This window comes from Podarcis filfolensis, assembly GCF_964270895.1.
Source record: "Podarcis filfolensis genome assembly, chromosome: 1".
NCBI lineage: Eukaryota > Metazoa > Chordata > Lepidosauria > Squamata > Lacertidae > Podarcis > Podarcis filfolensis.
The window spans coordinates 89,183,931-89,208,587 of record NC_139604.1 but is presented as its reverse complement, the minus strand read 5'-3'; the positions used below and the strand labels follow the sequence as shown (position 1 = coordinate 89,208,587).

The following is a 24,657-nucleotide window of genomic DNA, read 5'->3' as shown; positions in this document are numbered from 1 at the left end:
CTATTGTCCATCCTGTTGTTTACTTGGCCTGGCCCCTTGGGGTGAAAGGCTGATAATAAATAGCAGAACTAAAATAAGATAAATATGTAGAGCACGTCTCTCAAAGGCCCCAACCCACAACTTAGGTGAGGGCTAGATGAAGGTGGGGAGGTAGGGCCTGCTACAGAAGGGCTGCCAAGCAATTAATTTTTTTAAGAAGCGGATTAGGATAAATGGGCATTACCTCCAAGCCCTACTATGCTGTTTACCTCCCATGTGCATAGATCTGCTAGCAAAAGAGGATGGATCATGTCTGCTGTTGGTGATTAAATGAGCATAGATGTACACTAACAGGCATGATCATCCTCTTTTGCAAGCACAGCCTTCTGCCTGGGAGGTGAATGGTGTCAGGTGGTTCTGATCATCTGTGCTAATTCAACCATATAATTGTCTTTTAGTGCTAGCCTAGGTGTATTTTTAAGAAATACTTGGTAGGACAGCAAAATTCTAAGCACCCCCATCAGCCTCATAGGCATACATGATTGGAAATGGCTACACTGCTGTTATCATGGCATTTGAGTATAGGGGAACCAATAATAATAACAACAACAACAACTGCTATTTTATTACTTCTACCCCACCCATCTGACTGGGTTGCCCCAATCACTCTGGACGTCTTCCAACAAAATATGAAAGCACTGTAAGACACCAAACATTATAGGTGTTCAGCTTACATTGTGCAGCCATCCACAACTGCTGAGATGCTGAACCATGCAACTTATTGAAACACCACAACACGTCTCTAAAACAAGCTCTAGCTTTAGTTTCCTGGGAAACAAATGCCTTCCTTACTGCCTAGACTTTTATTCAGAAAGCAACCTAGTATTCTTACCACCTCCTTTCTCTCCCCCCCCCCCCCACTTGTAAACACCTATTAGATAAAAATAGAGTTCTGCAGTCTGGCGTTCATTTCATTTCAAGCTGGAAGCATTTTATGAGTTGTGAATCCTCAAGTGTAGGTGGGGAAACATTTTGCACGTGAAATGGAACATCTTTGTGAAACTGAGTAAAAAGAATTGTTCTTTAAGATCAGCTACACCAATAGTCTTGCAAAATGATATAGGTATATCAGTAGACTGCTGAAAAGCCTTAAAATAGCAACCGGGTGATATATATATAAAGCAACACTTCTTTTTATTCTTTTTACAGATCTGGAGTCCTTACCGGCAGCCTGGTTGCACAGGAGATCTGGATGGTAAAATCGAGGATGATTCCCGTTGTCTGTACACACATGAAGAGTACATTAGTCTTGTGCTAAACAGTGGCAGTGGCCTGTCTCATGACTATGCCAATCAGTCAGTCCAAGAGGATCCACGGATGATGGCCTTTTTTGACTCCTTGGTCCGTCGAGAGATTGAGGGGTGGAGCTCTGATTCTGACAGTGACCTTAGTGAAAGCACAATCCTGCAGCTCCATGCCGGAGTAAGCGAGCGTTCAGGGTATAGTGAGTCTGAGTCCTCCACATCTCTGCATCACTCCCCACCTCACATGACAGAAGAATCTGATGAAGCTGCCTATAACTTGGGAACCTTGAGATCTACCGAATCTCCACCAGCCAGAGAAGCTGTGGCTTCTCGCCAGCAACGTTTGTCTGCACTGAGGAGGTACCAAGACAAGCGTCTCTTGGCTCTTTCTAATGAGTCTGATTCTGATGAAAATACTTGTGAGACGGAGCTGGATGCTGATCTCTTCCCGAGGCCCAGATCCCCAAGCCCCGAAGAGAATGACTCGAGCAGCTCCAGCAGCAGCAGCAGCACAGAAGATGACGAGGAACTGAATGAGCGCCGCGCCTCAACCCGGCAACGCAACGCACTAAGGCGCAGGCAGAAGCCACAAAAGGAAGAAAGGACTAATGCAAATGCCAGCACAGAAAACACAAGTACCTACTTAGGCGAAGACCTCTATGATTATCCCCAGATCAAAGTGGATGACCTCTCTCCTTCTCCAGCCTCATCTCCCGAAAGGAGTACTGCAAATACTGAGGTCCGCAAAGAGAAGGTCTCTCCTTGCTCAGAGAGTGAATCTGTAGACAGGAAGATCTACAAAGCTTTCAGGTGGCTCCACTATTCTTATATGTCTTACGCGGCTAACAAAGATGGTGAAACTTCGCATGGAGGTGGTGAAAGTGATGGGAGACCCGGAACGAGCAGAAAAACCCAAAGTGGGCAGGATCCCTCTACTGAAAACCGCAACAAGGAAAACTTCAAGGAACGTAGCTCGGCAGAAAATTCTAGAAATGGTCAAGATCATGAATGCGATAATCAGCGGCAGCTGGAGGATCAAGAGAACGTCGCCCAAGGGAACGGAAACAGTGGGACTGTGGAGCATTCGTTTGAGATGAAGAAGCTCAATGGAAAAGCCACATGCAAAGGCCGAAGTAGTTGCACTGAAGAGCCACGCAGCCAGCCTGCAGGATTTGTGGAGCAGAAAAGTAACCAGAATTGTCAACCTGCACCCAGCCACAACCCACTGGTTGTCTCGAAGGATTCATTTTCCACCGCTGCCACCTGTAGTGGATCTGGAAATTACTCTAGAAACCCAACAGATGACAATGAGGACAGGAACACGGACAATTCCTGTGCAAACCACAATAATGGTCACTTGCACCCTCGCTCTTCTTACCTTAGTAACGGACAGAGTTTTGGAGAGCAGGAGGCTGTGGCTCAAGGAAGACAATTACACTTAAATGCTGATAATGGCAGCCTTGTGCAGACATGCACATCCTTGCACAAGGAATGCAGCCTGTCTGCAACAGACTCTCCCAGTCACACCGTGAGCACGAAAGAGGAAGCTGCCGAGTTGCATCTTCCGGGCAGTGATGGCTCGCAGATCCGTGGGCGACAGAAAAGGCATAGAACAGAGTTTGAAGACACAGATTCTGAGAAGTCTTCCTCAGAAAAGAAGTTAAAAACACACGCAGCCTGGGTTTGAAATGTCACATTTCCAGTTCTCCATTCCATTCTCCAGTGGGTCTATTTTAAATTGCCAGGGACTATGTTGTATAAAAAAATCTAATCAACCTTTAAAATGAGACTGAGTATAGTGTACCCTTACAAGGTTCTGTTCAAGTAAATCCTTATTCAGACAGTTGACTTATTCTCGTGTAATGTGTGGTGTTTGTTCAGCTAGCTACCTAACGTGGCTATTGTAAATCTTACTCTTCTGAAAAGAATTATTTGCGTGTTGATACTGTGGGTTTTATAGTCTCATTGACTTGAGTGATAGGCAACTGACATCTATGACTGATGCTTCCGGGGTGTTTTTCTGCACATGAAAATGGGAGCAAATTGGGTGCACCTTCTAACCCTCTCCCATGCTTCTGAAGTCTTAAATTAGAGTGACTGTTTGATTTGGTGGAAGCATTCTCATGGTTTATGTATGTAAAGTAACATCACACAGCTGTTTGTACTTAAAGTAATCCAATTACTCATTCAAGAGGCAGGAGATAGTTTTGTTTGAAACTGTTAAGGTAGTATCCAGAATGACCTTGCTCTTTTTCCTTCTTCTAAAGTTAAGCCTCTCCTACCACAAAGTAGCCATATTTGTCATTGGATTAGAACGTAGATTCCACTCCAATTGAAATTCACTAGAGGTATAATCTGGAAGCACTGCTGTACTTCCCATGGCTTCATTTGCTGTCCCTAAACTATTACCTGATTTACAAAATAACTTGCAGGAAAGCTACACGAAATCTTGTATGTAGCTACAACTCTTGTGTCTGCATGATACTGGTGATAAAGTCCAGGAAAGATGGTTAGTGTAACTCGGAGGAGAAAAATGCATATTGATGTACCTAACAAGCTAACTGTGAGCGTAAACTGAATCTTGAGACCCGGTTCTCTCTTCTTTTCTTTTCCTTTTTTAAAATAATTGATCTTCTTTGGAACAGTAGGCTGACTTTAGAGACCCTGGTTTTACAAGTCCTGCACTACTGTTCAAAAGGTGCAGATTGATGTATGGTTTCCAATTAAACAAATATTTTTGTGTGTATTGACTATCTTGTTTTTTATGGTAAACCATAACATTAGTATATATTTTTGTAATACAATAGTTATATACTGGAGAGGGGATGGCCTTGCAGTTCAACACTTGACACTGGTAAATTCTTCTGGGATTCCAAGTAAACAGAAATGTTAATCAGCCAATTTTCATATGTTACCTGCCGAGTTTTTAATAATGGTGGCTGGCACAACCATACTCAACTGGGTGGGGGGTGGGGGGAGGGGTTCCCCTAGATGCTGTTACGATTTGTGCTCTGCTTTTGGGTGGCTTGCCTGTCCCTTCCCACCTTACAAAGTAGGTTGGTAGGTGCCAGCCCTACTGCTGTGTCCTTTAGTGTTAGCTGGAGCTCTTTTCCTCTAACACTTCACTGCTTGTAGCGTGTCTTAATGGTAGATTTTGGAAAGTCAAATATGGCCTAAGAAGGAGGGGTGGGATGGGAAGATTTTCTGTAGGAGTCCTACTCCGCACATGTTTAAGATCTCTTCCCTTTGGTCTCTTCCTGATTTTTGTACATATTGAGCCATTTATGAAATGGGCACCTATACAAATGTGAAGGAACTAATCAACTTTATACCACAAAACAAACAGCCATCTACTTTGCAGCCTAGTTCTAGGCATCTTTAGTCAGAAACAAGTTCCACTGAGTACATCTGGACTTAGTGTTGCATCCCATTTATGTAAAGACTTCTGTGCTTCCCCTCTCATGCTCCCCAAATATGCTCTGGTGGTACCTCAATACTGAAGAGCAGATTGGGCAAGGGAGGGGAAGGTTTGTTGGGCAAGCAGAAGTCCTTGGAACAACAGGACCACTTCATTGGATACTGCCCTTAGTCCCACATAAGTTTGTGTAGGATTGCTGGCATAGTTTGCTGCACAAGATTTATGATGGCTGTGTGAAATATTGTACTGATGTGACTCTTATCCAGGGCTTTCCAAACTAAGTACATGGACCAGAGCTTCATTCAAGAGGTCCACAAAAGCTCTCTTAAAAATACAATTAAAAACCATACAGCACCTGGCATGGCACATTACAATTACTACAACAGGTGGGGGGGGAATCATTAAGTGGCACCAGTACCCTCAGCAATATTCAAGTTGGGGGGGGGGAGTTTGGGAACACTGTCTTAAACAATAAATATAAAAATAAAATGCTAAGCATTGTGGCGGAGCGTCACTAGTGCTGAAACTGCTTGAGCCTTCTCTTGGAATTTGAGGAGTTCTCCACGTTCCTTGGATCATCGCTTGCTATGGGATTCTTCCAGTAGAAGCGTCCTACATTGCCGGGTCAGTGTTTTAGAACCAAACCAAAAACGACAGAATGAGGTGCCCTGTTGTGTAGTACTTTGCACAATTTTCCTTTGTGTATATTGTATGCTACTGTGTCAATGGCTAAAGGGTGGGGGCAGTCATTAATTTTGGGGGCCTTTTTAATGATGAATGAAAAGGAAAGTGTGTCTCTTGAATCTATTAACTGGTGCTTAGCTTTTCATGCAAAGGGTCTTCTGTAATACACAGCTGTTCAACTAAGCTCTACAGCCCTCGTTTTGGAAGCGTTGCTTTATGGCTAAGCTATCACTGGAGAAAGGGAAGGGGCCACCTTCATGAAATGAAAAAGGGGATTTCAGAAGAACTGGAAGATGAGGTAAAGGAGATGGAAGAAAATATACTGCCCAAGGGAGAAGTGGAAGCATGAAAGGCAGAGTGGATATGCTTCAAGTCGAATAACTTGATCTGCTTTACAAATAATTAATTAATATTAATCTGATTGTGGTGTGGTGGGTGTGTAAGTGCATTGAAGAGGGAGTTTCTCCATCGCAAAGATTTGAAAAAGCAAATGCTTATGGTTTTGCAATTGGAAAGCATTGTGCAATAGCATAATAGTTAGCAGATAAATTTTCCTCTCCTGTCACTGTAACTTGAAAGCACAAACCTTGGGGTGAAACTTTTTTGTGTGTTTTGTAACTTGAACTTATTCATTCTGTAGTTTGGGGCTTTGCAGCTCTTCCCCCTCCCCCTCCGCATTTTATCACTTAAACTATTCTCTACAGGCACATACGTTGGCACTCAAAACAGGTGGAGTTGCAGAGCAGCAGCTCCCAAACCCAACCAAGTCAACAAAGACTTTTCCTTGAGGATTATGTTGTCTTGACTGTTTCTCCTCTCCACGTCTTATTCCTCATTAGGAGACCTTACAGTAAGGTGCCAAAATTTCATTGACTTGTATCTCCCCAGTAATTTTAAAGGAAATGGGAACAAGCTTTGCCATTTAAAAAGCCAGGAAATTACTGAAATTTTTACTTGGAATATAAAATCATGGGTGGTTATGAATCATGTTGACCAGAATTTCTATGGTAAAAGGTCACATGACCCCAGTTGCTAGGACTATAGCACCACCATGCCCATAGATGAGAAATCCCTTCTATCATTTGGCCAGTGAATATTGGGAGACATAACACTGAACCAGCTTAGTAATTGGTTTGACAGAACACAGCAGTTCTTACATTAAAAAAAAACAAAAACATGACTGCAAACTTTAACTTATAGCTGCATTGATGGACCAAATCTGCAATTGATTTAAAGAAGGGTATATTTTTAATAACTGCAGAGTAGTCGTGTATGTGTTGGCTAGTTTGGCTCTGTTATGTTTCTCCTTATGGGGAATGAAGGATAATATTGCAGATGGCCTTTCCTTCCAATGATAAGTAGCAGCTTTCTGGAATTAAATTCTTTTACTACTTTCAATGTTCTCAAAGACACCTTTATATTTTGGTCATAGGTATGCTTGAACGCCAGATAACTTTTAATCTAACTGCAGATAGCTCTAGTTTGTGTAAAAATTGATTAAAAATATGCAATGTTAACTGCTGCAGAAATATTCAGCAACCATCTGTGATCGATCCAGGGCTCATTTTAGCCATGTGAAAGAAAATACCTTCAGCAAAACTTTTATGGCTATTGTACAGATGGTTTGAGAGACTTGTTGCAAAACCTAAAATAATAACATAGCTCTCCAAGTTACCTACTTGCACTGTAAATGAGAACCTCTGTTAACCAAAGATGCTGTAGGAGCATGACATCCTTAATTCTGCTGCAACATAGTTGTGGCTACGTCAAAGTTGTGCAGAATGAAAGACTGCATCTTAGTGCAACTTGCCAATTTAAGGTTAGCCTAAGCCAACTTAGACATATTGTATTCAATAGGGCATGTTCAAGCCATCCGCAAGGTTGTCACTAGCAATTCATTTGTAGAAGGGCTTTTAAAGAGTTTGAGAGGCCCACTCCTCAAGTCCAAAGACAATTGCCATCAACTGTAATCATGACCATCGTATATTTGTCCTGCCTTTGGGAAGGCTAGCTACTGTTCCTCTATGAACTGTTTTTAGTTCTGGGACCTGACTGTAGTGTACCAGAAATTGCTTGGTATTCTCCATTTCTCCACTATTAAAATGGCACCCTTCAGGAAACCTTTGCTTTATTTGATTTTCAACTAACATTATTACAGAGGAAAGAGAGAGTGGTGTGCTTGCATTGTGCAAAGTATGTCCTTCCAATTTCTCCTCACAGTAACCTTGTGAAGCAGGCCAGTGCTGCTACAATTTGATATAGACGGAAATGAGCTGAAAATTAGTGACTTGACTGAGGAGTTTGTGGAAGAACCAAGTAGAAATGAGTATGCATTGCCCCAGCATAGACAGAAAAATAGGCAAGATGAATAAACCTTTCCAAGTATCCTACTTGCATATATGTACAACTTGGGCCTAAATTTGTTTTCAATTTGAAATAAATAGATCAAGAGTTGTTATGCAGCCAAACTGGTCTGCAGTCCGCTAGGTTTCACTTAACGGACTTGTGCTGGCTAGAAGCTTATGGCAGCATTAACATCTGAAGAGACAGATTCCTCCATATGTTCTTATTTGTTTCTGGAACTTAAAAATGACCCAGCCATGTGTTTGGGGTGAAGTGTGTGCTAAATTTTCTTTCACTCCAAGAGCTAAATTAATTTCGTGCCAAGTTCTGCTCTTGAAAGCAAGAAAATCGACTCGGCCATAGTGTAGGGGTGTGTGGGTTTTTCCCTCTTCTGAAGAACACAATGATTGGCTTCAAGATTGGAAATCTCTGCTGAAGGCTATATTTTATGGTTGGAATCTAAAGTCATTTGGTAGCTGAAATCTGCTGAACTGTTGTGGTCTCACTGCAACTGTAATCCTAATTTCATAAAGTGGAATAAATTCAATTTCTGGCAACATGCCATTAGGCCGTGCCCTTCTAAATAAAATTTCACCAACACTCTCTGAAAAAAGTCTTGGCTTTATACTTTTTTCTCAGTGAATGTCAATAAATGGTTATCATTTGACATCTGCTCTGCATAATAATATTTTTTTAAAATTTCTATACCGCCCTTCATCCAAGAATCACAGGGCAGCTTACAACATAAAATCACAAAAATACATACCATAGGAACAAACAAAACCAATAGTCCCTCCACAGCTCGAAAGGCCATAGATTGTTTAATTAGTAAGTACAGTAAGACCTTTGAATGGAATGAAGTTTAAGAGATATATTAACTCTCCTGCATGTGGTTAGTAAAATCACTCTTGTATCTGATAGTGGACCCCGACACAGTTCCATTTCTAATGTGAATCTGATTTTAGCCTGGCCAGTTCCTGGGAAAGGGAGTCAACAAGAAACCCCATAACTCTCAACTAGAGAGAGGACAAGGTCCACCATTGCAAACAGCTACCATTAGCCACACCATGCCAGCTATTTGATTAAGTCAGCTAGGTGCATTCATTGTTACAAGATATTTTGCAATGCTAATTAAACTTCTAAGGTAGGACTGGAGGACCTGTAGTTCTTCAAGTGTTGTTGGACTCCCAAATCCCATCATCCCTGACAGCTGGACATCTGAAGTCCAATTACATCAGTGGGGTGGGGGGTGGGGCACAGATTCCCCTTAAGGAATAACTTGGAGCAGGGTGGTTAGTAGTTGGAATTTCAAATTTATTTATTTTTTAATAGAAAACTATATCCTACACAGAATTAATAGAAGACAACCATGGTCTTTCATGTCCTCTTTCACCTACCCCCCCCCCGCCCTGCTATGATTAACATATCTTCTCGAACAGACCTGCTCTCTGTCCCATCTGGAAACATTATGGCAAAGACTGACAATTGGTTCAGCATGTCTTACTAAGCAGATTTCAGTGGCACTCTTCTACTGACCAGCTTTTGGAACTGATATGGTACAAAAGCCTTCCCCCAAAGTGACAGTTTTTAACGTTTTACTAGATGTCCCAAGTTGGGTTTCCAGAGTCTTCAGCTGTCCTTGTGTGCTGTTTTTGTCATGGCTATGGCAGCTGAAATCCTTGCCTTGATATCTTTGGAAAGAATGTAAGCACCAACCGTACTTGTGCACTAAGTTAAAGCATGTGTGAAAGCTTTACAACTTATTTAGAGTACCTTGCAGAGTTCAGGAGCCCTATATCTTTTTACATCAGACTTGATAAAAGGGCCTTTATGTTTAGAAAGCTTGCCTGTTAATATTGCACAGCCAGGCTACCAGACTTCAATATAATTCCCAAGGCGTCTTGAATAATAACGGCCTCTCTGGGTGTCTTGGTTTGGATCGAGAGACGAAAAGGAGAGCACGCAGGAACAAGTGTCTCTGGTGCACAAACCAAAGCCAAAAACATCTATCTCTGATTTGCTGGAAATTTAGATGTTCCTTACCATGAGCCAGCCAAGGACTGGAACTGAGCCACAACTGTGTAAGTACTCCTGAGAAACATGTTGAAGCCACTATAATAGATAAAACATGGAATGGCAGAACTGATTTGAAGTCTGCAGATCGACATCATTTATTATTTTTGGCTGATGAACAAGCAGTATCATTAAATATGCATAGAATTTAGTGAAAGACTTTTAACATGTCTGCCTTCTCAGTCTGTGCACTAGTTGCTCATGAGATATAACCTACGTTAGTCAACTGAGGCTGTTGGTTGGATATGCTCAGTACATAACTTAGTTTTGCATTTCAGTTATACATAGTAGTAATACCCCACTTGCTTTGGACTAGTGTTTCTCCATGCAGCATCAAAAAGAGAATTAACGCTTCAGACATTTTTGTTTCACCTGACTGCCACTGTCCCACAGGCCCTTTATACATGGCCCCAAAAGAGGAAACAAGTCTCACACTTGTGTGTGAAAGAGGACAAAGCTGGGCCATGACTTTGACTAAATAGATGCATATGCTCATCTACATGAGCAGATACTATAATTTAATTTAAATGCAATCCATTTCTCCATAGCAGGAGAAGAGTGTGAGCAGGTGCCAGCACAGAATCCTATACAAATGCTAACTGTTCAAGGTCTCTGGTCTCCCTTCTTTGTCTTGAAAGCTGGCACAAACGAGACAACCCTTCAAGAGGACTGCCCTCTGTGAAGTAGGAAATATGGCCACTCTACTAGCTTTCAGTTCCTTCATCAGTTGAAGGTTAGTTTGCCGAAGAAACAGGAGCCATGCAATGACAAAGAATGAAGCATTCTCTGCTTACAAACACTCTTCTCTTATTTCAAATGTACAAAATTTGAGATCCATGCCAAACGAAAGCAAGCTTAGGGGGGCTCCCATTCTTGATCCCTAGTCTATGACCCCCTGATTATGGCCTCTTGCTTAGAGCATATTCCTTACCATGTCTGCTCAGGTCCTATTGAATTCACTGGGGTTTACTTCCAGGTAGGGATGGGGTAGATGGCCAATTCAGTTCACATTTAAAGGTGAATCGAATATCAAATTCAAAATTTCCAAAACCATGCAAAAACCAAAACACACAGTTATCCTTTGAAATTTGCACTCCTCTGAATTTTATGATGTAGCTCTCCAGCCAATTTTTACAAAAAAATACAAATATTAGGGGAAAGTGTGCATAAAAATATGTTGATGAAAATTATATACCCAAATTCATTTTATTGGGGAAAACTTGCAAAAATGTGTACATTACAAAAAAGTGTCTATTAGAACAATTTCACACTGAAATGCTGATGAATTTTCATGAGGTTTTTTAAAAAAGTTTTCTAATTACTGCAGAAATGAGAAACAGAGAGAACCAAAATCGACAAATCTTCTCATCGACAAATCGACAAATCTTCAGGTAAGCGGTGTTAGGATTGCAGCGTGAGTCCACTAAATGGGTAGATGAACATTAGGGTGCAAGAGAGAAAGAGGCCACAACATTTTCTACTTTCTACAAGTATTTGGAAGAAGAATGACTTCTCTTCTGTGGCAGACCTAGTTGTGTTAGGATTTTAGGCATTCTTTTGGGCTGGAGATAGATTTTAGACATTCTTTGGACTAGAGATAGTTGCAGCCTCTCTCCCCAGTTTTTAAAAATCACATGCAATCTCCTGCTTGCAGGTCAGCAGCAGTGATAAAAACCCACCATCTGGTCATGTCTGAAGTAAATATTTAAGAAAACTAAATGCTATATATCATTAACTGGGCTGAGAACTTGCACGACCAGATTTAATCTAGGTACCTCAAAGAGAGCCAGCATTTGAAGATCCATCTCATTAGTACCTCTGGTGAACTGAATCGGGCTCCATTTCATTTTTGTGTCTATCACGATGTAGGAATTGATTAGACTAGCTGGAAAAGCTGTCACTGTGCAAACACAGAAATGGGCTGAACTGGCACAAGTACAGGATATGTGAAAATCCACTGCACCGTTCAATTACATTAGCAAAGAAAGCAAACTTGCAAGAGTTGCAATTTTTTGACAGTACTCTAGCATACCCCTATGCACCTTTCCCTGGATATAAATTATCTTATTTCATCAAATTTATATCTTCAGTGCAGGAATATGCTTGAATGAAATTCTTTTCCTCTCGCACAGCTGATTACACAATATTTAAACTATTTCAAAATATACTCAGTCAAAGATGCAATACACCAGACCCACATTTTAAAAGCAGATGCAACCCCCTCTTGTGTCAAGTTTGGTCCTGACTGCCATGACATTAAGCAGTTGGCTGGCCCTTGTATTTTGGTTTGCTAAATAGCAGCCAAGGGGCTTGATCCAGATTGCTGCTGTTTAAGAACCAGCGAGATGCACTGCTAACGGGCTGTTCCAGATCATAGCCTGCATGTGTACAATGCATTGCAGAAGGTATAAGAATATGGATGCAGGGGCGGAGGAAGGGGGTGCAGTGGAAATGGTCCGCCCCGGGTGTCACCACTGAGGGGGGTGACAAAATGCTGGCTGGCACTCACTGCAGGGCCCGCAGTGCGCTTGAGCCACGTGTCTCTCCTGGGAGTGGCGTGGTGGCTTGGGCGCCCACAGGCTCCGCGCTGCCCAAATGGTCCACCCACTGCCTCCCCTCCCAGCTGTAGGGCGGCTGAGTGGGAGGAGGCAGGCAGACTCCAAGGCCCTGCAGAGCATCCTGCCCCAGCTGGCCCCACCCCCGCCCAGGTGCCCGATCAACTTGCTCCGCCACTGCATGGATGACCAGACACAGGAGAGAGGGGCCACTGCTGGTAACTCAGCTAGTGGAAGGCTCTTCATGTCACGGTAGCCAGTTGGGTGTGTTAGATCAGCAAGCACTCACAAACTACAAAGGAAACTATTTTAAATTGCAAAACTGCTCTAGAGATTGGTGGGAGAGTGGGACAGATGTAAAATGTGGGCAGGGTAATTGGCATGTCTCTTACCTTTAGACACCCTGCCTGCCGTGGGCAGTTGAGAAGGGATGCCAGCATTAAGAGATTTAGAGTCCCTAAGCACTTAATAGATTGTGGTGCACCCATACCTACCTACTTACCTACCTACCTAGCTACCTACCTCTCTCTATGACACTTTACCAGTTACCAGATTCTAATTTTGTTGTATTTCCAAGATTAAAGCATATTATATTATTTCATTTCATTTCATTTTATTGTGTGTGTATATGTGTGTGTATTTTTCTTTTATTGTGGGAGCCTTTCTTGTGGAACTTGGTTCAGCTACAACATATGGTCCAATGTAAATCTAGCACTGGAAAAATTCTGTGGTGCCCCCCTTCCCTTGATGTCCTAAGCACGTGCTTATTTTGCTTAATGGTTAATCCAGCCCAGATAAGCGCCGATTTCAGGTAAGGTGGTGCTGATTTCCATCAGTATCTCATTGAAATTGTGTGAGATCTTGCAGAGTGCGTGAGATCTCATGCAATTTCAGCAAGCTCTCACCCCAAATTGGCACTGGTGCCAACATTGCTTATCTGCCACCAGCAGAGGTGGCAGGGCAGATGGGACAAAGGCAGCAGTGACAGGGTCACACTTCCTGTTGTGCCTCAAGTGGTGAAACAGGACAGGCCATCCCTGTTTACCTTTGTACAACAGGCTACATTCCAGTCACATAAAAGCTAGAGGTTTCTTTACACTGCTCCCCAGTGTGGATGTACTGTGCAAGATTAACTGTCCTCTATTGGTGAATATCCATCCAAAAATGTTTCAGACTGGAAGGAAAAATTTTCATTTCTGCAGTTTTGAGCAGTTTAAGTGCCTCATTTGTTGTGCACTAGTTTAATGGCTGGCTGTTGCGGTGTATTTTTTTCCCCATAAAGCCAGAAGAATGACATAAAATGTATTTGATTTTAAAGCAACCATGACAGAAGGCCTCTCAAGTTTTCTTCTAGACATAACGTGCTCCTGAGGAGTGTATGTGTGCAGGGCTTGCTTCTGTGCAGACTGGATGGAATGCCGACAGCTTCAGTATTAAAAACATGACTAAATAGAAGAAACATTTGCTGTTCATTAAGCAAGTCCATAAAAGTGTTCACTACGAGAAGGGAGCCAGCATTTCTGCTTTCATTGTTTGAGGGTGGAGGAAGGAGCGTCTTGGATCAAGAAAGGAGTTCTTCTCTGTCACTTTTATCGCTTGGCACAGTCTCTGGTTTGTCTGCATCCAAATTGAAATGAAAAACAGGGGGTGTCGGGAGCCCTATCACTAGGAATGCAATCCAGTATTCTGAAAATACAGTAATGTCCAGAGGAAGTTTCATATCATTTTTAGAACATGCTACTTCTCAGAACTAAGGGAAGAATCCAACAAAGCAGGAATGCAAAAGTGATCCTCTTTTGCCTGCCTGTGCAGCTGACCAGCTCAACCAAGTGTGTATATTCATATCTACAACTAGGCAAATGTGGCTCAATATTGGATGCTGGGCTAAATAGTCACAATAGTCAGTTTCAGTGCTCTGCCTATACAAACAACTGCAATTGTTGCTTCAGTTCAGCCATTTGAACAGACCTTGCTGTGCTGTCTGGCAGGAGTGCCAGCTCCTGGGGGCTGAGCCCTTTTGAGTCTCCCAATATTTTGGGGGAGGGAGCCAGCCCCCCCCAATATCCAAAAAGTGTAGAGGTGAAGCATGGAGCCAAGCGCAGTGTGGTTCCAGTGGCCGGTTCCTCCTGCTCCTGCTGCCATGAAGGGGAAGGAGGATCAAAGAAGCCACCCACCAGTGGTGGTGCCAGGAGGGGGAGTCACTGGCCGCTGAAGCCATGTGGCCACCACATTCAGCTCTGCCCCCAACTTCTCCTGACATCCTGATGTCATGCACGCATTACGTGCAACATCATGCATGTGATGTTGGGCCCCCCCAAATTGCCCGTGCAAGCTGGCGCCTCTGCTGCCAGGCAAGTTTTCCAGAAGTGCAAGAGTGTTTTTGCAGACTTAGCAGCATAGCTCAAGACCTAGCTTAACAAATGTGGGGTGGTAACATTCAAACAGAGAGGAAACCGAGAAGCATGGAGCATATTTTGAAGAGAGCTTCCTGCAATTCTGGCCTGTTAAATGCAATCATGTGGGAGTTAATATTTTTGCCCAAACGTGTAAACTATCCTCTGATCTCTTCCCTACCCTCAAGCAGGTGAAGGTGTTCTTTTGGGGCAGTTCATATACGGAAGTTAAGATAAACTACTACCACATTTCCCTAAATTGGTTGGAGGAGAGTGGAACACTGCCAATAAGAAAAGCACAACAGATCCAAAGCACCATGGGATGCTTTGCTGCTATTTTGCCAGGTAGGAATCCTCATGTCTGAATGGAGTGGATCCAGAACACTGAAGAATGCGGGGGAGACACTGGAGGTGGATGAACTGCTCCTGAAGGTGAGTAAATCTTACTCTTACACACACACTAAAAGTAAACCTTTTGTGTAGTATAGGGTGGAAGTGTGCCTCGAGTTTTAATTCCGGGAAGGGGTGGTCTTTAGTCATATCAGGCATTTGGGAAACAGTGCCCTAAATGATGCCTACACTGATGATTTTTGTGCAAACAGTGCTGGCCAGAGGCTGGTCACGATTCCTAGTTTTGAAGAAAAAAGCTTGTTCCGAGTTTCTGCAGTAGAATGGAGCAAAGGGGTATGGCTGGCAAGACAAAACTTGTTCTTGAAATAATCCAAAGCTCCTTTCAAAAGTGTAAGGAGGGGCAGGCAGGGGAGCACACAGGCTTGGTCTACAGAAAGACCCAGACAGTTCCAATGCCCAGCACTTCCAGTTCAACAATCAGGATGGGGGAAGGCTACTTTCTGAAGACCATTGAAAGCCAGAGCCATAAGACAATGCCTAAGAAAAACCTTCTGCGCCACAGTAAAGACCTATCCAATCCCAGTAGCAGCATGTGTGGTATAATGGATCCACCTTCACAACACGGGTGTTGCTGCTGCTTATTCTCTTACTAATCCAGCAATCCTGTTCATGCAACCACATGGCCCCAATGTCCCCACTGCCCACCCCCATCCAGGTATGCAGTGGAGATTTCAGTGTTGGGAGGGTGGATCTGCAGACACCCCGCTATCTAGTTCCCACAGTGCCAACTGTGTATAGGAAACCCACGAGCAAAGCATGAGTGCAATAGTACTCTCTCGACATAGTTCACCAGCAACTGGCATCCAGAGGCATGACACATGGAGTTAATACATAACCAGATGACTAGTATCCAATGGTTGATTAAAGCTATTCAAGTTGGTGGCCATCATTACACGATGTGGCTGAGTGGAGAAGTGCTTCCTTTTGTCGGTCCTGAATCTCCCACCACTGAGCTTTGTTGGAAGATCCCAGATGCCAATATTATAAGAGAGGGAGAAGTGGGTCTACTTTTTTTCTACACCACACATAATTTTACACACATTATCTTGCTTCCTACTTACTTGCCTTCTCCCCCTGCCCCCCGCCACTGGCTCTTCATCCATCTAAGCCATATCTACCATTGAAATTATTCTTTGGAAAAGGAATCTGACTTTGAGGATCTGCACCACAGGCCCCAGGTCCTTGAAACCCAGTTTCCCCTCCTCTCAGTATCACTTCCCTAACCCACTGGGCAAACCAAGCACAATGTGCTGCCCCCAACCCCAGCAATATGCAGGAAATACATGCAGCAACCTTTGCCTATTATGGTTGGAGGGTGGAGAAAGGGGTCGTGCTGGCCCCTCCTGTTTTTCTATAGCACGGCTGTCAAACACAAGGCCCGCAGGCCGAATCTGGCCCACCAGACCTCGTCATGTGGCCCGTGTAGCCGCCGCCGGCCGCCAGGCTTCATCTTTTTTTTTTTTTGACACAAGAAAGCCGCCTCTTCAGCGCATGCGCGGCAGCCTACAAGCCAGAGAACGTCTGCCCTCTAGCGGCGCTGGCCGTTCTACGCAGGAAACCTCCACTTTACATGCATTCAGGAAACCTCCACTTGTTTTTATATTGAGCGCATGCCATCCTGTGATGTGACAGATCTACTTGCCATTATTCTGACTATGTTTCTGCTTTTAGAGCTAGTTATTACTTACATTATTACAAAAACAGTAATAATTGAATGCAGTGACAATAATTTATGATAATAAAGAGTGGACACATAGTCCTACAGATACAACCGGCCCTTTGAGGGTGACCAAACTGCTGATGCGGCCCCCGATGAATTTGAGTTTGACACCCCTGTTCTATAGGGTCTCTTTCTTCCCCTTCCCCGTATTCTACCATCAGACTCTGCCCATGGATCTTCTTAAAATTGCACCACATTTCTTTGCACTCTTGAGGGTTGACAAAGTTGCCCTATCACACTTTGATAATGGCTTGTTGACCTTCTAGAGAGATGAGGATATGGCAAAATTAGATGTTCAGATCACCATCAAACTGAGGATTCCTCAAATACTCCTTAGCCAATCTGCCTTCCTGCCTCTCCAGCACAGTTCCCCGTTTCCATAGCAATGGTGTATTACTTTAAATAGGTTTCATTCCAAAACAATATTGTGGTTCCTCGTCTTTTGTGGTTTAATTAAAAATAACCTTTCTTTCCTGAATCCCCCTGGCATAAGTCTTTGTTTTGTCTGCCGAGTGAGATGTTAGAGATGACCTTCCTAATTAGCTGACTCCTCTGTCCAAGGACTAGAGTTACTCATGGTATGTTTTGTAAATGGTTTCAGCAGAGAACTGAACTTGGACCATCATGATTAGAATGCATTTTAAAGCTTCAGCAAGATGAGCTAAAATGATTTTCCCCCATTATCTGAAATTTCAGTGAATGCAATTATTGTTCAGAAGCTGCACAGCTCAGCAATGGTCTTAATACGCCGTATCTTTCAGCAGCATGTAACTCTGATTTTGCAAAGAGAAGATGTGGAATCAGAACATAAGATAAGCCTGCTGGATCAGGCCAATGGCCCATCTAGTCCAACTCCTGTTCTTACAGTGGCTGACTAGATACCTGTGGGAAGCCTGCAAGCTGGACTTGAGTGAAAAGGTATTCTGCCCACCTGTGATTCCCAGCAACTGGTATTCAGAGGCATTGTGCCTTTGACAGTGGAGGCAGAACACAGCCATTGTGACTATTGATATTCTCCCATATTTGAATTGGAGTGGGGGGAGAAATACCTTGGGAGTATTGTTGCTTTCCTGTTGCTTGGTTGAACCATTCATCAACATACAACATTCATCAGCTGAAAGCTGAAAGCACTATAGTTGTGATCTGATTTGTTGCAGTTGGGTCATAGACAGAAAAGTATTCCCACATGCTGGAGGATATATACCATAATAAACTAATGGTGAACTCACTTTTCTTAATGTGGCCCCTTATGTAGCCAAAATGGGACCATCTATACATAAGAAAAAGGTATTGGCTGGCTTAGGGGAACCCAAAGGTCTGCATAATGATTTATTTATTTTTTAATGAGATGAGGAGCTTAATAGGGAACCCAAAACAGGTCATTGAAGACTGAGCATGTTCAGTGGCCACAGAATGCTGAATGTATTGAGATTGGGGAAGAGAAAACTAAGGTATGGAATAAGGTATCCCAAACGAAGGCTTGGACACTGAACTGGAGCACTCCATGTTGCAACATATTGTTGAGAAGTCCCACTTGTGATGCCTTCAATAGAAGCCTTATTGCCTCCTTTATTTATTGGAATGGAAGGTCAGAGGCCCGCTATTATAGTTCAGTGAACAGCATGTGGGTTCTACCAGTCTATAGGAAGCACACATAAAGAAGAAATGTAACAGGGAAGATCCCACTTTGTTCACATAACAGGCTTCTGTTTTGAGGTAGTGTCAGATTCTTTACCGCCCTTTTGAAGAAAGATGTGAGTGGGATGTGCAAACAAAGCTTCTTTATTAAAGCAGAGTATGGATCAAAGGAGGAATACTGTTCTAGCCCTTCTTTCTTTGTCCCTTTCTCCCTGAGAGTTGCCTGTTCACATATGGATGGGAACCACTCCCAGGCTGGCCTGGAAACCCAAACCAGAAAGAGGAAAGGCCCAATGGGAACTTGATTGTCACTCCTTCCCTACACTTAATTTGTCTATTTGCACTCAGTATTCAATATCAAATTACTCAGCAGACAACTCCCATGACTTTCCTATGGACACTTAAAGACGTGTCAGTGAAATGTTGGCGTGTAATCTAGAGATCATTTGGAGAATTTGGGTAATGCTGATATTTTCTTTTCAGCTGTATACAGCTCAACTTCCTTGCCCCTTCCTTGTGGAGTGAGGAGGAAACTTAGAGCTGCACACACTGGTCGCAGCCCAACAAAAATGCAAGTGTGCCCAGCCCATTCAATGGCTTACCAGTGGATAAGCATGCTTAACTCTGCAGTGGATTGTGGCAATGATAATATTTACATGTAAACATAAGTGTACCACATTAACAAGGCAAACATATGTTTGCGAATAGTGAGGCAAATGTGCACTCTGAGTAGATGTGAGTATTATATAAGGACGCTCACTAGGGAACATTGATGACATGTTCTTTGACAAATATTAACATCTTTGTGTGATGTGGCTCCCAGGCTCTCTTTATCTCATGGGATCTACATTTTCTCACTGTCAGGGAAATAGTGGGGAGTAAAAACCATAGCAACTGTGGATGAGCCCCAGGGAAGAGCCGTAGCTCAGTGGCAGAACATCTGTTTTGCTTGCAGAAGGTCCCAGGTTTAGTCCCTGACATATTCAAGAAGAGCTGAGAGAGGTCCATCTGAAAACCTGGAGAGCCTCTGCCACTCAACGAGTACATATTACTAAGCTAGAAGCACCCATGGTCAAACGCACTATAAGGCAGCCTCCTATGGTCACATTTGCACCATACATTTCAGGCACTCCTATACAACTAACAGTCATTGCTTTCCCCCAAAGAATCCTGGGAAATGTAATTTGTTAAGGATGCTGACCTCACAAACTTACAGTTCCCAACTCCCGTAACAGGATTCTCCATGATGGCTAAAATTTGTATAAGATTTAATTCTATAGTGTGGGTGTATCCTATGTTTCTATGAATGCCATGAAAGGAAGCGCTTCTTGGAGCTGGAGACAGCGGAGTCTATGATGGTGCAATCCTAACTCCATTTACCTAGGAGTTAGCTGCACTGAACTCAGTAGACTTAATTATGAGCAGCCATGGTTAAGATTGTGCTGTTGGTGCCCTGCTTGCACCTCTGTGAGGACTGTTTCCTCCTGGCTTTCAAGTTGCAGCTCATGATGATGACATGGACAACACATTACTAGTTGAGTGGTCAAAATATAAGCAGATTTTGATTGAACTTGTAGAACATTCGGAGAAATCATAGAAGAAAGTACCCTTAGGAAATGGAAACAATGAGAAATAGAAGTAAGTCACTGAAAGAAACCCCAGACGAAAATATCTTTGTTCCTAAGGGCTTATTCACAAGAATCAGAGAATGTAGCCTTCACAAGTCCCAGTTCAAAGGCAATAGCAAGATTTCCTGCTTTGCACTGATTGAAGTACAAAGCTGTTTGCCCCTTTTAAAAAATGGGAGGGAGAAAGAGAAAAAACAAGGGTATGTGTGTCCTTTGTAATAAGAGAAGGAGCCCCCTATCATCAAAGAACTAAATTTTGTTGTTGTTGTTTAGTCGTTTAGTCGTGTCCGACTCTTCGTGACCCCATGGACCAGAGCACGCCAGGCACTCCTGTCTTCCACTGCCTCCCGCAGTTTGGTCAGACTCATGCTGGTAGCTTCGAGAACACTGTCTAACCATCTTGTCCTCTGTCGTCCCCTTCTTCTTGTGACCTCAATCTTTCCCAACATCAGGGTCTTTTCCAGGGAGTCTTCTCTTCTCATGAGGTGACCAAAGTATTGGAGCCTCAGCTTCACGATCTGTCCTTCCAGTGAGCACTCAGGCCTGATTTCCTTCAGAATGGATACGTTTGATCTTCTTGCAGTCCATGGGACTCTCAAGAGTCTCCTCCAGCACCACAGTTCAAAAGCATCAATTCTTCAGCGATCAGCCTTCTTTATGGTCCAGCTCTCACTTCCATACATCACTACTGGGAAAACCATGGCTTTTACTATACGGACCTTTGTTGGCAAGGTGATGTCTCTGATTTTTAAGATGTTGTCTAGGTTTGCCATCACCTTTCTCCCAAGGAGCAGGCGTCTTTTAATTTCGTGACTGCTGTCACCATCTGCAGTGATCATGGAGCCCAAGAAAGTAAAATCTCTCACTGCCTCCATTTCTTCCCCTTCTATTTGCCAGGAGGTGATGGGCCCAGTGGCCATTATCTTCGTTTTTTTGATGTTGAGCTTCAGACCATATTTTGCGCTCTCCTCTTTCACCCTCATTAAAAGGTTCATTAAAAGAACTAAATACAAGTGACATTTAAATAGGATGGGGGGGAGTATGTAGAAGGATGGTACATAGCTGTGGGAGGAAATGACTGGCTTGTGTTTGCTTTTTTTTTGCTTTTTTCTTGACTTGGTAAACTGTTTTGCAATGTTGCAATGTACAGGAGAAATTACATGTTACTTCCATAATTTCCCTTTTCTTTAGAATTGCCAAACACTTTTTACAGTGCATGTAGATGATGATATTGTAAAATTGTCGCAGTCCAGGGTTTTCTTCCCCCGGATCAGTTTTCTGGCAAAATTAATGGTAATAAAATGTGGTCGCAGCACCAGCCTGCCCAGTGTGGAAAAAGAGTGCTGCTGTATAATATAAACCTATATTAAGTGATGCTGGAACTTGTTCTAACTCTACTTGCAGCTCATTTCAAAAAACGCAAGGCCTCTGAAAAAGGCAAACTTTTAAAAGTCGCAAGATGGAACAGGAGGTCTATCCTGCCTTCCATCGCACTGACTGAAAACCATAAAGAAAGGAACATCAAAGACATCTTGAGAAAGAGAGTTCCAAATGGAAGGAGCCCCAGGTGAAAAGCCTTTGTTCCTGGCATCTACTCACCTGACATCTACCAAAGAACAGAGCAAGGCCTTGCTAGAACGTCTTAACCTGAATCAAGTAATTACAGTACAATCCTAGCCATGCCTAAATTCTTTCCTACCTGATATTTCCCAGGTCCAAATTGTTGCTAGGTGGCTTTCTGGCTTTCCACGGGGCAAGCTGATTGGGGAGGCAGTATGGAGCAGGGGAAACAGTCCATAGGAAAAAGTGAAATGCTTCTACTCCCTACCATTTCTTTGACCCATAATGTTCAATTGTGTTGAATGTAATCAAATAACTTAACCTACGAAAGAGAAAAAGAATATATTAAGACACTTTATGTAACTCTGAAATACTTACCTGTTTAACTTGCTCTGAGACAGCCAGTAATACTTTTTTCATTTGTCATTGTTGTTTTTGTTTATGCAGGAAAATAAAAAGATTTTTTTAAAAAAGGATGAATGGGATGTTAAGTACATCTGCCTTTAATGTTTGCCTCAAAGACCTTCATTAGTTTAATGTAGTTGTTCAAACAAGCTGATCCATATAAGGTAGAAAACTGTGCAGCTCCCCTCTACTAGGAGGCTGCAGTGTTGACATAGGAATTGCTTTGCGTGAGCACCTTATCTAGAAGATTGGTGATAAACTGAAAAATTCCATGTGCAGAAAGCATTTCATTCTTATCTGAAGGAAAAACCAGAGAGATGTGCATGAGATAGCTGGAGAGGAATGTTGGTGAACATGCTTCACAAAAAACTATTCTTGCTTATGGGTTGTTTGTTGTTTTGCTTTTGAACTGAATGATACCAATAAAGTTATTGAAGGCTTCAAACCTCTTCCCACTCTCATCTTTTTAGGAATTTATATCTTAAAGTTTAAACCCTGAATATCAGAAGTCCTGTTGTTACAGCAAACTTGATTTCACGTTAAGTTTCACATTGTTGAAATATTTATATTCCACTTTAAAAATATACTCGAAACAGCTTATAACTGTAATAGAAATCAGCTGTCTATAACAAATTCATGTAAATATTAAAATACAAAACCAATAAAGTTCTGGCTTATTGGTGCTAATTTGTAAAGAGCTAACCTTTTAGTGTCGCAGCCCCTAGCTTTAGAACCCCTTGCCTACTGATATCAGGCTGTGTTGTTCTAGATGCTAAAAACCTTTCCCCCAGTAAGTCTACTGGGACATATAATGTAGTTATAAACATTTGTTTTTTTTTCTGTTTTTGTCTGTGCTTTATTGATAATTATCTAAGTAGACATGGTTACAATTGCACTGAAAATCAGTCATCTGCCACTGCAGGTCCCCCATGCAAGGCCCATGACTTCTGTGATGGGGGAAAAAATATACTTCCCTGTAATAGGGAAAGAATGTAAATCTGTATTTCTTTGTGAATCAGACATACTCATACCATGCAGTTGTTCTGGCTTGCAAATAGATTCCCCTGTGACTTCTGTACTTTTGCCTCTTAATCACTGGAGAAAATAATGGGGACACTTCTATGAATAAACAAAAGTCACCAATTATTATTATGATTAAATAATATAATGTGTAACGGTAAATCTGCTATATTATAAGCTTTGATGGGAGTCTACACTACACCATGTTGGTTACTGCTGTCTCTGAAAACTCCTAAAAAGTATTATTTGTACAAATGGAGCTATCATCTGAAGTCTTGTGAACTAAGTTTATAGTCCATGAGATATGGCAGGCGCTCACTATCTGCGCCTGCCAGAAACAATTGAAGACATTTTTGTTCCAATGGGCTTTACCAGTGGGATGAACAGTTCTCTGCACTGGGTGTCTACTTTGAATTGTTTTAGACAACTATTTGCTGTTTTCTGTGCTGACTTTCAGCTGTATGTGGTGCATATATGTGGAGGGTGATGAATAAATAAAATCTAATGGTACAGCTTCAGAGCTACAGTGGTGCTAACTGGAAATAAATCATTTCTGTTCTTGCACTGATCACATAAGTATATTTTCACTTTTAGGTGGGAAATTTTTTTGTGAATCCTTCCCCCCTGAGTCAGACTCTTGACTCTGCTTCATAAGCATTTTAGAGCTGCCTGCTGAACTTCCTTTGTTCTAGCCTAGGGTTATGAAGTGACTTTGTAGATCCGTTAGGTAAGCTCAGCAGAATCTCTTCCTTGCCCTTGTCTTAAATGCAGAAATACAGCAGACATGGTTAAACCACCCAAAAGACAGAGAGTGAGCAATGTCTGTGAAAAACTGAAGATGGGTAGACAAGTTGTGCGCTGCAATCTTATACACGGTTACCTGGGATGGAATAAATCCCATTGAACTCAATGGTGCTTACCCTTGAGTAGACACATATAGGATTAGATTGTCCTTTCAGTTGATATATATATATATATATATATATTTCATTCAGGTAACTAACCCAAATGTTTCTGAAAGGAAAATTGTTCTTTTTCAAAATTTAGCATTTTCTCTCTCTGCGTCCTATACATGTTCATGTGGAGATAGGTTCCCCTGATATTTGTCTCAGCATGGTCTTAAACCAGGACTCATGGTTAAGCTCTCTCCTCACTAAACACGATCTCTGGCAACAAAAAAACCTAAGCTTAGCTCAGCACAGCAGTAAAAAGGACCAGGGAGGAGCAAAGGGGTGACAAGCTTTGCCTCCATGTTCTCAAGATCTTGGTGTGCCATAGTTTGGTTTAGTGTGTCATACAGATCAGATCAGAGAGTCCTACTAAAGTCTGTTGCACAATGATTTCCTTGACCAAGGGGGTCCAAGTCCAACACTCCACCTTTTGGCCATGATTGGCTCTCATGGTAATTTAAATTAATTAACACATTGAATCCAGATTACTTAATCTTAGGGTGGGAAAGAAAACTCAATGCTCTTTAGCAGTGATGTGGGTTTTGGGGGGGGGGTGTTGAAAATTTGGCTGCTTTG

At 42.5% G+C, this 24,657-nt stretch overlaps 1 protein-coding gene and 1 long non-coding RNA gene across 5 annotated transcripts in view; one reads left to right on the top strand and one right to left on the bottom strand.

Annotated features, from left to right (window-relative positions):
* The window catches only part of DCAF5 (DDB1 and CUL4 associated factor 5), a 45,311-nt gene extending 41,282 nt beyond the window's left edge, over positions 1-4,029 (top strand). For all 4 annotated transcript variants that reach the window (XM_083606423.1, XM_083606426.1, XM_083606425.1 and 1 more), the window contains exon 9: positions 1,189-4,029. In XM_083606423.1, the coding sequence (XP_083462549.1) occupies positions 1,189-2,970 (1,782 nt within the window). In that variant the 3' untranslated portion in view covers positions 2,971-4,029. The remainder of the gene's footprint in view (positions 1-1,188) is intronic.
* LOC310759945 overlaps positions 1-24,657 on the bottom strand; it is a 33,552-nt gene that overhangs the window by 6,803 nt on the left and 2,092 nt on the right. Inside the window, exon 2 of the long non-coding RNA XR_014546665.1 lies at positions 21,846-22,028. This is a non-coding gene — a long non-coding RNA (uncharacterized lncRNA). The remainder of the gene's footprint in view (positions 1-21,845; positions 22,029-24,657) is intronic.